This window comes from Diplotaxodon limnothrissa, linkage group LG7 (assembly GCF_057381915.1).
Source record: "Diplotaxodon limnothrissa isolate DT_005_m linkage group LG7, D_limnothrissa_male_GT1.1, whole genome shotgun sequence".
NCBI classification, from domain to species: Eukaryota; Metazoa; Chordata; class Actinopteri; order Cichliformes; family Cichlidae; genus Diplotaxodon; species Diplotaxodon limnothrissa.
In genome coordinates, this window is record NC_140602.1 from 1704893 (window position 1) to 1717537 (window position 12645).

At 41.9% G+C, this 12645-nt stretch overlaps 1 protein-coding gene across 4 annotated transcripts in view; it reads left to right on the forward strand.

Annotated features, from left to right (window-relative positions):
* LOC146627529 (solute carrier family 45 member 3) overlaps positions 1-12040 on the forward strand; it is a 50114-nt gene extending 38074 nt beyond the window's left edge. For all 4 annotated transcript variants that reach the window (XM_085358983.1, XM_085358984.1, XM_085358985.1 and 1 more), the window contains 2 exons: positions 8644-8909; positions 8988-12040. In XM_085358983.1, coding sequence (XP_085215109.1) covers positions 8644-8909; positions 8988-9431 — 710 coding nt within the window. In that variant the 3' untranslated portion in view covers positions 9432-12040. The remainder of the gene's footprint in view (positions 1-8643; positions 8910-8987) is intronic.
* Positions 12041-12645: the final 605 nt, after the last annotated feature.

Consider the following 12645-nt stretch of genomic DNA (forward strand, 5'->3'; position numbering starts at 1 on the left):
GGATGTTTTTCCTAACAGATCATCGATTCCAGGCGTGAAGCACGGATCAAAGTCAGACATGGAATTTAAATATCTGAATTCAATACAAAATCTCTGCATCTTTCTTTGGCACCAGATCAATAGAGCTGCACCACTCACTACTGGAAACGTCAACTTTCTGCAGCACTGGTACCAATCACTCTGGAATCCTGTAGCTTCTCTCCTGAACGGAGCGTCTTCCAGCTGACTTGTATTTATATCTGGACAAGAGCCGTAAATGCTGGGGTCCCACCAAAGAAATCTGGGTGTAAGAATGGTTTGCTGCTGGGGACGGGACAAATGAGATGGGTCAACTGAAACTGCCTCTTCTTGGCTCCATGGGGAGATTTCTTAGTTACCTCCTCGTCATTTACTTCACAAACCAACAACTGACGGTGTACAGACTTCTGACAGTCCTGGAATGTAATTTGGTGGATTCATCCAGCCAGAAAAATGTATACCCTGCGTTTGACCTCCACCCGCCCCCCCTGTTTACCTACTTGGTTGAGTAAAGTAGGTCAAAGCGGCCATTATCTATTTAAAATAACTTGAAAGTACATGTTCCCATACTTTTTGGCAGATTCCCAATAAATATCAAATAAATATTTAAGAGTTCTCGCACAAGTTTTTGCTTCTAAATATGTGTTTTCTTAAAGTACAACATTTTATCTGAAGCACAAATATGCTCAGAAAAATGACCATTATGACCTTAAAGAAAATATAATTTACTCTAAACCAGTAAGAAATCACCTGTTCACTACAGGTAGCTAAACCTGTCTAGCTGTCCTTCCGACACCGCTACCATATATACTATAAATGTATCCTTAAATCTGGGGATCCCCCCCCCCTTTACCTTTTGCCCTCTCTCATTTGACATTTTTATCCATCCATCCACATTCTTTTCATACTCCTCTTTGTCTGCCTCTTTCATTCTTTACTTTGTTTACTTTCTAATTTTCTTCTGTTCCTAGTCCCGGTGCTTGCTGGACCATGAGGAATGTCACACTCAAAAAGCATTAATGTCAAGGAATCGGCACACAAAGAGCGTGTTCATTCAAGTCAACTAGACGGCCAAAGCACACATATCTGAGGTCTGAGTTTCATTTGTTTAATCCGAAATGCAGCGACTGTTATTACGCCACATCCTTCTGTCTGCAGATGTTCCTCCGGATGACGGTGATCTGTGTTGATTACAGTTGCATGGCCCCCTTTTTTTCTTAAGAGTAACCACTGTGCATTATCTGTAACATCTGTACCACAGAAAGTTGTCTTTGCACAGTACAGCTGAATCAGCTGTACTGTGCAAAGACAACTTTGCACAGGTCGCATCAGAGCATCAGGCCGTATAGTGTGAGACCTGCATCGTGACCTATGAACTTCTAACCCCTGCGATTTAATTGTACAGTTTGAGCAGGAGCTGAATAACGTGACTGAAAAAAATCGCAGTGTTTGCCCAGCTTAATGCAGACTGTTTAAACTAAACAAGCTGCTGTTTCACATAATAAACCCTGTCAGCCGCAGTATTGCCTTCTGTTTTAACAGTTAAAGCAGTAGAGACGAGCTGTTTGCATGTGCGTGGAACTCTAGCGTCATTAACCAGGTTAGCTGTTAGCTTACAGCTCACGCTAGCTAACCAGCGAGCAGTTAAAAAGACAGCCGAAGCTGCACAAAACACCCACAAACTTATCTCACTACAACGTAGCGCCGAAAACATGACTCGCAGCTCGAGCTCGACACAGCTACTGTAACATAAGACTGACATCCAGCTAACCACAGCTAAAAGATATTTAGAGAAAACTTACTCAGGTTACACGAGTTGAGTTGTTTCACGCTGAAAAGTTGTTGTTTTGTTCTCACTGAAGACACCGGCACTGAAGACAGAGCTGTTCTTTTGTGCTGCTTTTAAGAGAAACATCCTTTGTATGTGAGGCCAAGGCTGTTCATCCTCTTCAGCTCTAGCGTAGACGACTGGCTCTGCCATGTTTTCATGTTTCTTCTTTACGTGTGTCGCTACTTTGAAACGCTTGGGCCGCTCTGCCCGCCACAGTTTCAAACTGGTCATGTGACTGCATGGCCACATCTGATTGGTAAAAAGTTACCGGAAACTCCACTGGCAGCATGTTATCTAATGTGTTAAACTAATTACTTTTTCAAAAAGTAACGAGTCGAATTTTGCAAATGTAGCGGAGTAAAAGTACCGTTTCTTCTTCACAAATGTATTTAAGTAAAAGTAAAAAGTATTGTGCAAAAAAGGTACTTTAAAAGTACATTTTTTTCAAAAACTTACTCAAGTAAATGTAACAGAGTAAATGTAACTCGTTACTACCCACCTCTGCAGCTGATTCAGTAGCATTCTGGCTCCCTCCCTTATCTGTCAGGGCTACAGTTTAGTGCTCATTACATGTGGTAGTGTTTGAAAATGGAGCTCATTAACTTTGCTTTCCAGGAGTAATATCATAAACATACTCTTCCATGTTAAGTTAGCTGCTGCTTGCTATGCTACTGAACTTGACCCTGACTGTTTACCAAGAGCACCTGGAGGTCAGAACCACAGCTGGGAGAAATAAATAAATAAAGACATTTAACCCTTTAAAGCCGGTTGGAGCCGGTGTTCTGCACGCTCCGTTTTGCGTAACTATTTTTAAATCCCGGTAGCACTGCAACCATGTGAGCTAGCGCAATAAAATTGTTTGCATATGAAACCGGAGGAGTTGTACTTGCATCTTATGCCATTAGCTTGTCCTAAGTCACAGTTTCCTTCCACATATAGCTTTGCAAAAACTGCATAAAAAGCACTTGCAGCAACAAAAACATAATATTCCAGAAACACGCTTTGCCGATCCAATCAGCTGTTTGTAACACTTCCTACACTTCCGCCAGGACATGGCGAACCATTGCATGTCCGCCATGTCCTGGCCAAAACCGGAAGTGACGTCATTTTGCGGAAATGTAGTTTTTTACCATCAGGGCCTCATGAGCCTATACTGGTGTTTTTAAAAGTTATCTTTGACTTTATGACTTTCTGTGTCGTTTCTGGGATGCTGAGGACTCATATTGCACTGCTGGAAATAGTTTATTTTGATGCACATGCTGTTTTTTTGCAAATTTGCACTATAATATTTATTTTCGTTTTTCCTGCAGTATATAGAAATTGGTGTATTTCAAAAATAAAACTATGAAGACACTCAAAATAAATTTCTTGTGGTGGGAAACTATTTTGTGCAACTTTTTTGTATTTACAGTTTTGAGGGATAAGCCTCTTAAATTTCTCTAACTAGAAATTTATGTTAAAAAAAAACAAAAACAATTTTTAAATTTTTTTGCAGTTTATTGCACTTTTTTTTCGCAATTTATGTAATTACTATGCACTTAATGCAGACATATTACGGTATTAAAATCTGGGCTATAATGGTTGTATTGATGTACATCAACTTGAAATGCTCCCAAAAATGGCTCCACAGCATGTAAAAATATAATATAAGCTCTGGCGGACTTGGTTCTATGGTAGGTCTTAAAGGGTTAAGCATGAGAAACTTGGAAGGACAAACTGGGAACATAAAAAGCAAGTCCTTTTTAAAATAAAGTCTTACCACTGACTGTTTTTGCCCTTCTTTCCTTTTTCTGGGCAGCAAATCTCATTACTAAACAATTCTGAGAATCTTTATAAAGATGGAAATGTTTTCATTTTAATATTTTGAAAGCGAGAGGATGAAATTAAATGGGCAATGCTATTATTAGAAAATTATATTTACAGTGTTTCTAATCATTATATACTGCTTTTGAAAAACTGTCTACTGTGACCTGTAATATCAAGACTTGTCTCTCTGGTTTTAGATGCATCACATTGTTAAAAATTTCCACTTATTGTTAACATTATTTAAATTCAATTCAGTTTTATTTATACCGCGCCAAATCACAACAACAGTCGCCTCATCGGAAGGTAAGGTAAGGTAATCGGAAGGTTGCCGGTTCGAGCCCCGGCTTGGACAGTCTCGGTCGTTGTGTCCTTGGACAAGACACTTCACCCGTTGCCTACTGGTGGTGGTCAGAGGGCCCGGTGGCGCCAGTGTCCGGCAGCCTCGCCTCTGTCAGTGCGCCCCAGGGTGGCTGTGGCTACAATGTAGCTGCCATCACCAGTGTGTGAATGTGTGTGTGAATGGGTGGATGACTGGATCTTAATGTGGCAAATCTCCATTAGCGAGTTAGCACGAATTGTCCCCGCCGTGTGGCTGCACGGCGTTGATGCGTTAGCGCGGTTAGGTCGTTAATGCATTAGTGCCATGCAGCCCCATGCACGGGGCAATCCGCGCTAACTTGCTAACAGAGATTTGCCTTCCTTTCATACGCCGATGACTCCCAGATTTATTTCCCACTTAAAAAGATAAATGGCTTCTCAGTAGACCCGCTGCTCAGATGCCTTGATGATATAAGGGCCTGGATGGCTTTGAACGTTTTACATTTTAATGAACAGAAAACAGAAGTGATGGTTTTTGGTGGCGCTTCTGAGGCCACTATTATAGATCTTGGTTCACTGGCACAGTATGTTAAACCAGTCATCACTAATCTGGGAGTTAAAATAGAGGCAAATCTTAAACTTGAAAGCCAGGTCAGAGCTGTTGTAAGATCTAGCTTTTTTCATTTGAGGGAATTAGCCAAAATAAAGCCTATCTTATCGAAACAGCATTTTGAGACAGTAATCCATGCCTTTGTTACTTCTAGGCTGGATTATTGTAACGCACTTTATTTTGGGGTTAGTGATGTGTCCATTAGGCGCCTGCAGGTTGTGCAAAATGCTGCAGCACGTCTTTTAACTGGAACAAAAAAGTTTGAGCACATTACCCCAATTTTAATTTCACTCCACTGCTACCTGTATATTTTAGGATTGTTTTTAAAATTCTCTTATTTGCTTTTAAATCTCTTAATGGCCTGGCCCCCCCTACCTCTCGGAGCTACTACAACCATATACACCTCCCCGTTCCCTTAGGTCCGCCAATCAGCAGCTCCTTAAGGTACCAAAAACTAAGTATAAATCTAAAGGTGATCGTGCTTTTGCTGTAGTTGCTCCAAAGTTGTGGAATGATCTACCCTTGCATGTTAGGCAGGCCTTTTCTCTCTCTGAATTTAAAAGTCTTCTTAAAACATATTTATTCGCTGAAGCCTTTGGCATTGATTAGAGGGGTTGACTCAATTTGTTTTGACATGTTTCAATTTATTTTAGTTTTTTAGTTATTTCTTTTATCTCATTTTAATTTTCTTTACTTATGCTTTTAGCATGTACAGCACTTTGTGAACTCTGGTTTTATGTTAAAGTGCTTTATAAATAAAGGTGGTATGGTATATCAAACATCCTTGAAAGAGTAGATGTCAAACAGCTAACAGATCATCTGCAGAGGAATGGTTTATTTGAAGAGTTTCAGTCAGGTTTCAGAGCTCATCACAGCACAGAAACAGCTTTAGTGAAGGTTACAAATGATCTTCTTATGGCCTCTGACAGTGGACTCATCTCTGTGCTTGTCCTGCTAGACCTCAGTGCAGCGTTCGATACTGTCGACCATAATATCCTATTAGAGCGATTAGAACATGCTGTAGGTATTACAGGTACTGTGCTGCAGTGGTTTGTATCATATCTATCTAATAGATTCCAGTTTGTGCATGTAAATGGAGAGTCCTCTTCACACACTGAGGTTAATTATGGAGTTCCACAGGGTTCAGTGCTAGGACCAATTCTGTTTACATTATACATGCTTCCCTTAGGCAGCATCATTAGAAGACATAGCATACATTTACACTGCTATGCAGATGACACCCAGCTCTATCTGTCCATGAAGCCAGATAACACACACCAATGAGTTAAACTGCAGGAATGTCTTAAAGACATAAAGACCTGGATGGCCGCTAACTTTCTGCTTCTTCATTCAGATCAAACTGAGGTTATTGTACTCGGCCCTGAAAAGCTTAGAAATATGGTCTCTAACCACGTTCTTACTCTGGATGTCATTACCTTGGCCTCCAGTAACGCTGTGAGGAACCTTGGAGTCATTTTTGACCAGGACATGTCCTTCAATGCACATATTAAACAAATATGTAAGACTGCTTTCTTCCATTTGTGCAACATCTCTAAAATTAGAAATATCCTGTCTCAGAGTGACGCTGAAAAACTAGTTCATGCATTTATTACTTCCAGGCTGGACTACTGTAATTCATTATTATCAGGATGTCCTAAAAATTCCCTGAAAAGCCTTCAGCTAATCCAAAATGCTGCAGCAAGAGTCCTGACAGGGACTAGAAAGAGAGAGCAGATTTCTCCTGTTTTGGCTTCCTGTTAAATCCAGAATTCAAAATCCTGCTCCTCACATACAAGGTCTTAAATAATCAGGCCCCATCTCCTCTTAATGACCTTGTAGTTAGAGCAGGGCGATATGGCCAAAAATATTTATCACCATATACATTTGAAAATTTGTGATAACGATATAACTGACGATATAATTAACACGAGACAAAATACTTTACGACTCCACAACTTTATTAGTGCAAAAAAAAAAACCCATCAATGTATTTTCACTTAAACAAGCAGCTGTTTTTTATGTGCATTAATGTTATATAAAAATGTAACAGTGCAAATTCCTCGCTGACAGTTTAACCAAAAGGCGTTTCCAGTGGAAACTGGCCGACATATCCTCAGCATAACCATGTATAATATCCACAACACTTAAAAAGAGGTTATACACACACAGTACGGTAATATCATGTTGAAGCACAGTACGTATCACTCCGCAAGGCTCCGCCTACGATAGCCGTAACGCTCCCACAATGCATCAAGCGGTGCGGCTTGGTAGCTCAGCAAAGTCGCACTGAAACATTTGACAGATTTTCGAGCGCCGTGCACATAAAATCGTTTCCAGGTCAGTAAACACAACCAGAGTTCATACATAAGGCACACGGGGTTATAAGGGGCTCTGTCAACTTTCAGAAAAATCAAAGGATTGATTTTAAGTGCGCCGTATTTTCCAAACAACACGGTAATAACGACGGCCCGCTAGCATGCTCTACCAAAAATAGTGCTTTGTTGTGTATCTGACGGACGAAAGCCAAACCAGTTCCACACCAGTGAAGCTGCAGCATTTTTACAAACCAGTTCTGGTTCATCTGTTTCATTCAACGATCCGCTCTCGCGCTTCTCATTCTGCGTCACCGCCATGTGCGTATGAAAACAAAGGCACTGCACATTTTACCCATATTTTATCACAATATTTCATTTTCTTATCGTTGCCCAACATTATACCGGTATTACCATGAACGGTATGATATGGCCCAGCCCTACTTGTAGTAATAATAATAATAATAATAATGGATTGGATTTATATAGCGCTTTACAATGCCACTATTCATTCACTCTCACATTCATACACTGGTGGAGGCAGCTACAGTTGTAGCCACAGCTGCCCTGGGGCAGACTGACAGAAGCGAGGCTGCCATATCGCGCCATCGGCCCCTCTGGCCAACACCAGTAGGACCATATCACCCTATTAGAGCACTTCGCTCTCGCTCTGCAGGCCTACTTGTTGTTCCTAGAGTATTTAAAAGTAGAATGGGAGGCAGAGCCTTCAGTTTTCAGGCCCCTCTTCTATGGAACCAGCTTCCAGTTTGGATTCAGGAGACAGACACTATCTCTACTTTCAAGATTAGGCTTCAAACTTTCCTTTTTGCTAAAGCATATAGTTAGGGCTGGACCAGGTGACCCTGAATCCTCCCTTAGTTATGCTGCAATAGACGTAGGCTGCCGGGGATTCCCATGATGCATTGAGTTTTTCCTTTCCAGTCACCTTCCTCACTCACTATGTGTTAACAGACCTCTCTGCATTGAATCATACTTGTTATTAACCTCTGTCTCTCTTCCACAGCATGTCTTTTATCCTGTCTTCCTTCTCTCACCCCAACCAATCAGAGCAGATGGCCCCGCCCCTCCCCGAGCCTGGTTCTTTCGAAGGTTTCTTCCTGTTAAAAGGGAGTTTTTCCTTCCCACTGTCGCCAAAGTGCTTGCTCATTCGGGGTCATATGATTGTTGGGTTTTCTCTGTATCTATTATTGTACGATCTACTGTACAATATAAAGTGCCTTGAGGCGACTGTTGTTGTGATTTTGTGCTGTATAAATAAAATTGAATTGTTATGGCGTTAACGTCATTTTAACGAGATTAACACTGACAGCACTACTATTAACACATAGTGAGTGAAGAAGAAACACCCAGAACCCCCCAGCAGCTTGCACCTATTGCAGCATAACTAAGGAAGGATTCAGGAACTTTGACAATAGTGAGTAAGATTTGCTGTTGGTCAGCCTGTGACACCCCCTCCAAACAGCCCATGCCTTGGGTCAGCCTGTGTGTGTCTCTTTTCAGCATTATTCTAAACTTGATGCTGTGTAACGATTAGTCAGACCAAACTAGGTGTCCGTGCTGCAGAGTTCAGCAAACGTCACTCCAAGGCACTTTTTTTCACTAGAATGCTTTCTAGAAGGAGTCAGTGCAGAATATTCGACTGCAGCTGATGACATAAATCCATCTTTTATCGTCCTTCACTCGTTTTGCTCGTTCTTATACTTTCTGGACGCTGTTGTTTCTTTCAGGAATCCGTATGGGCAGCATGGGCCTGTTCCTGCAGTGTGCTACCTCAACCTTTTTCTCTCTGGTTATGAGTCGTTTGGTTCGGCATTTGGGATCCCGGTGGGTTTACCTGAGCAGCATGGTGAGCTTCACAGTCTCCGCTTTGGTCATCTGCCTGTCCAAAAGCGTCGTCTTGGTCACTGTAATGGCAGCTCTCACTGGCTATGCATACGCGACACTGCAGACCCTCCCTTACACACTCACCTGCCATTACCACAAGGAGATAGAGGTAAGTATAGAAGTAAGAACTGGATATTCAAAGACATGTTTTAGATGATTACAGTCAATGATTCCTTTCTCATTTCAGGTCTACATGCCAAAAAGAATAACCAAAAGCAGACATAAAAACGGTGTAACAGCCATGCGGGACTCTGTGTATTTGACTCCTGTGGAAGAGGAGGGTGGACTGAACCACCAAACGGGGCCTCCTTACAGGCACGCCTTGTTCAGCCAGGACAGTTACGAGTACTACCCCGGCCCGCAAAGCCAAAACGGTTCGTCTCACAGCGCCAACGCCCCCGAGCAGGACGAAGCCGAGTCGGGCTTTGAGAAACGCGGTGTGGGCTTGGACTTTGCCATCTTAGACAGCACCTTTCTCCTCTCTCAGGTTTTCCCCACCCTCTTCATGGGCATGATTGTTCAGTTTGCTCAGTCCGTCACTGCCTATATCGCTTGCTCTGCCATCTTTGGAGCTGTCGCCATCTACCTGGCCAGTCAGATTGTCTTTGACCAAAAGGACCTCAGAAACTGAGTGATGGGATCGCCAATAATCAACCCTTCAGGTTCCACGAGTGGTACTCGCTGCACTACTGTTCCCAGAAAGCCTTTTGCTAGTAACATTTTTTTGCTTTCAGCGACACTCTGCATTAAGGTATATCTGTTAGCGTGTGGCGTGTGAAACTGGCTTACCGAAGGTAAAGTCAGGAGCCGTTTGCCGTGTTATAGCAGGAATTATCTGCTACCAGAAGAGTCACCACCTGCTCAGGTCCGATGAGGTACAGTGTGTACTGAAACCTATTGAATTCAACAGACGTGTCTCTTTAAAACTGTCACGGCATAATTTCTGTCCACCTTTTTCCTCAGGTACCTTCAAACAGATTTACTGTACAACCCGTCAACCTCGAATACACCAACTAACTTTTCTGAATCGTATTTTTTAATTATCTTAAGCTACGGTTTTACACAGTGCAGTCGGTTTTTGTCTTTGCTCACTCGTCTTCACTGTCACTAAGGCATTTTCCATAATGGTCATCTTACATAATGACATTTAAAATTAAATTAGGTGAGCGTGGGGAGTCGTCAATCTAATGCAAGATGGCAGAACAGACAAATTGGTTTCTTCAGAAATATGCTACTTTATTCATTAATTTGAGAGCCTCCAGAGATGGTCTTGCCAACTCTGTATGATCTCTTATTAGACCGTCCCTTCCTGCTAAATGTCATCATCTTTCTACTTTATAATCGACCTTTTTTCTGTCAAATGTGCTTTCGTCATTACACTTGTCTAGTCTCCACCATAAGTAAACTAACTCCATACGTGGGTGGGGTACATATGGGGATGTGGTAGTTCTGTTGGGCCATCAGTATCCATTTCTCCTCCTGGGATTGGTCACGTCCAGGAGGACGATGGCATGTGGGAGTCACCGAAAGGTGAAAATGTGACTCATTTTCTTCAGTCACAGCATCTCATCCTTATTTAACACCTATGGGAAATTTTGTACCAGTGGTAGACGGCAATCGCGTGCACCGTCAGGGTGTTTCATTCCTGCTGTATATTTCCAAAGATTTGGAGCGGCAATGCCAAGGCCTGTTCTGGCCCAAAGCCTTATTAGGAGACCTTTTTTTCTTTCACCATCAGTGAGCTATACTCTGAGTCTCCTCTTATCCCTCCCTTCCTCGTCTAGTGCCATCTTTTAGTGCTGTTTACTGCGAATATTTGCATACATTTTTACTGTATAATCCCTATGGGAATTTGTTATGCAACGTGCTGAAGTGAAGTTTCTGACTGTGATGATTTAGCAATTAGGCTGTTCAGCTGAATGGGAATATCGCATCAAATGTCCTTTGTGTAGATAATCAAGAGAGGTAATCTAGACTAGTGGACTGCTTATCCTGTCGAGTAATAATAACACACTTTCCCCGTTGCCTAAGCCCCGTTTAAGTTTTTTTTTTTTTTTTTTAAATGACAATCTAGGACATCCAGATGGGCTTGTTATATAATCCCAGACGTGAACGGTAAACACGCAGAGTGATGTCTTATGGATGCCCACGTCATAGCAACCGTTCTGGAAAACATCTCCCAAAAAGTTATGCAGTGCATGTCAACATTTGGTTACTGAAAATCATGCAAGCAAGGGCGATGGAGGCCGTGCGTGTTTGTATGTATGCATAACATGGAGGACAGATTGCAAGAAGTCATGAGTAAGTGTGAGAGTAATAGTTGGTATGACTCAAATGCAGTTTTTTGTTTCTTCTCTTGCTGCACCGACAGCAAGAGGAAAGAGTAGCCTGAATAATGCTTTACATCACGGAGCATCATCTTGGCCAAATGATGAAGAATCCATGTTTGTGTCAGTTCTTGCTGAGAATTTGTGTTGAGTCCTTCTTTTCTGATCCTACACAAACTGTTCGGTTGGTACAACAGAAGGATCCTATTTCCTGCATGGAAGACCAGAGAATTTGTCATGTTGACATTACTGCCAAGCAATCGACTTATCCTCCATGTCTAGCATTAACTGAAAGGTTGTTTTACAAGTGCCTGTACATTTTCCAAACATGTTTTGTACATATGTATTTATTTATTATGCTTCTATTACAATATAGCATGTATTAAAACTATTGGACTTTTTTTTTCGGCATCTGTCACAGGTGCAGGGGTGAAGGCTCTTTCTGTGAAAATAAATTATTTGTATAGATGTGTTATAGAAGCATTCATAAAGCTGTAATTTATTTTAATATTACCCATTTCACCCCCTCTGTTGGCTTTGGGGACACTGCAGAGCTCGTTGCTGAGGTCTGTTAAGCCCTTTACACAAGCGACATGGTTTGAGTTTCTTTTTCTGTTTTCATGGTTCATTTAAGAAATCGTGTCCTTTGTCAGCAGTGATTCGTCGGGGTCATACGTCTCATCAGTGGTCAATAAACAGTTTCCGTTAACTGCAGTTGTCTGTAACTGGATGAGTGGAGATGTTCTCCTTGTATTAAAACAAAGTGACTTAGTGATTTAAGGCCAGAAGTTGTTTTTGATTTTCTGTTTTATCACATGACTTCAGCTACTTATTTCAGAGTTTATATCATTTTCACTGTACACCTGTCAGGCTGTGTATAAATGTGCAGTTACCAAATAGATTTTATACAAAATAAAAGATCTGCGTTTTCAATGAGGTGGTGTATTTGGTCCTTCATGCGACAGTGTTTAAAAATCAAACATTACATGACAGAGGTCAGAAGCGTTTCTTTAATTAAATCTGAAACAAGTTCTGGATCATTTATTTAAATGAGCCGTTTACAGCGTCCACAATTCTGCCAAAGCCGAAGCTTAAAGACATGAGCGCTACAAATGAACTTGGAAATGGTGCCATCCTTTGGAAATCTTGGGGAACTGATGTGTGCGAGAGAGCTGTTGGTGCGCAGCTGCGTTGGGCTCACTGACGCATGGACATACTGTTGGTGGCATTATCCATTACATGGACAAGACGACAGGCTTTCATGTTACACGGAATGGCACGCCGACAATGTGCGCCGTTTCGTGACGGGCCTCTCCAGTGCTCCTCGTAGTTCTCACGAATGCGCCGTGAGAAATGCACGGCTTAGGGTATACGTGGAAAAACCTGACATGATTAAAATGACACTTTGGGCCTCCGTTACCCGGTCGTGCTGTTGAGTTCAGAGGCGCTCAGTGTCTTGTTCAAGGTCAGGGGGGCGGATGCTAGCCTGCACTGAAGGCTTGAACCTTGATCTTTGCC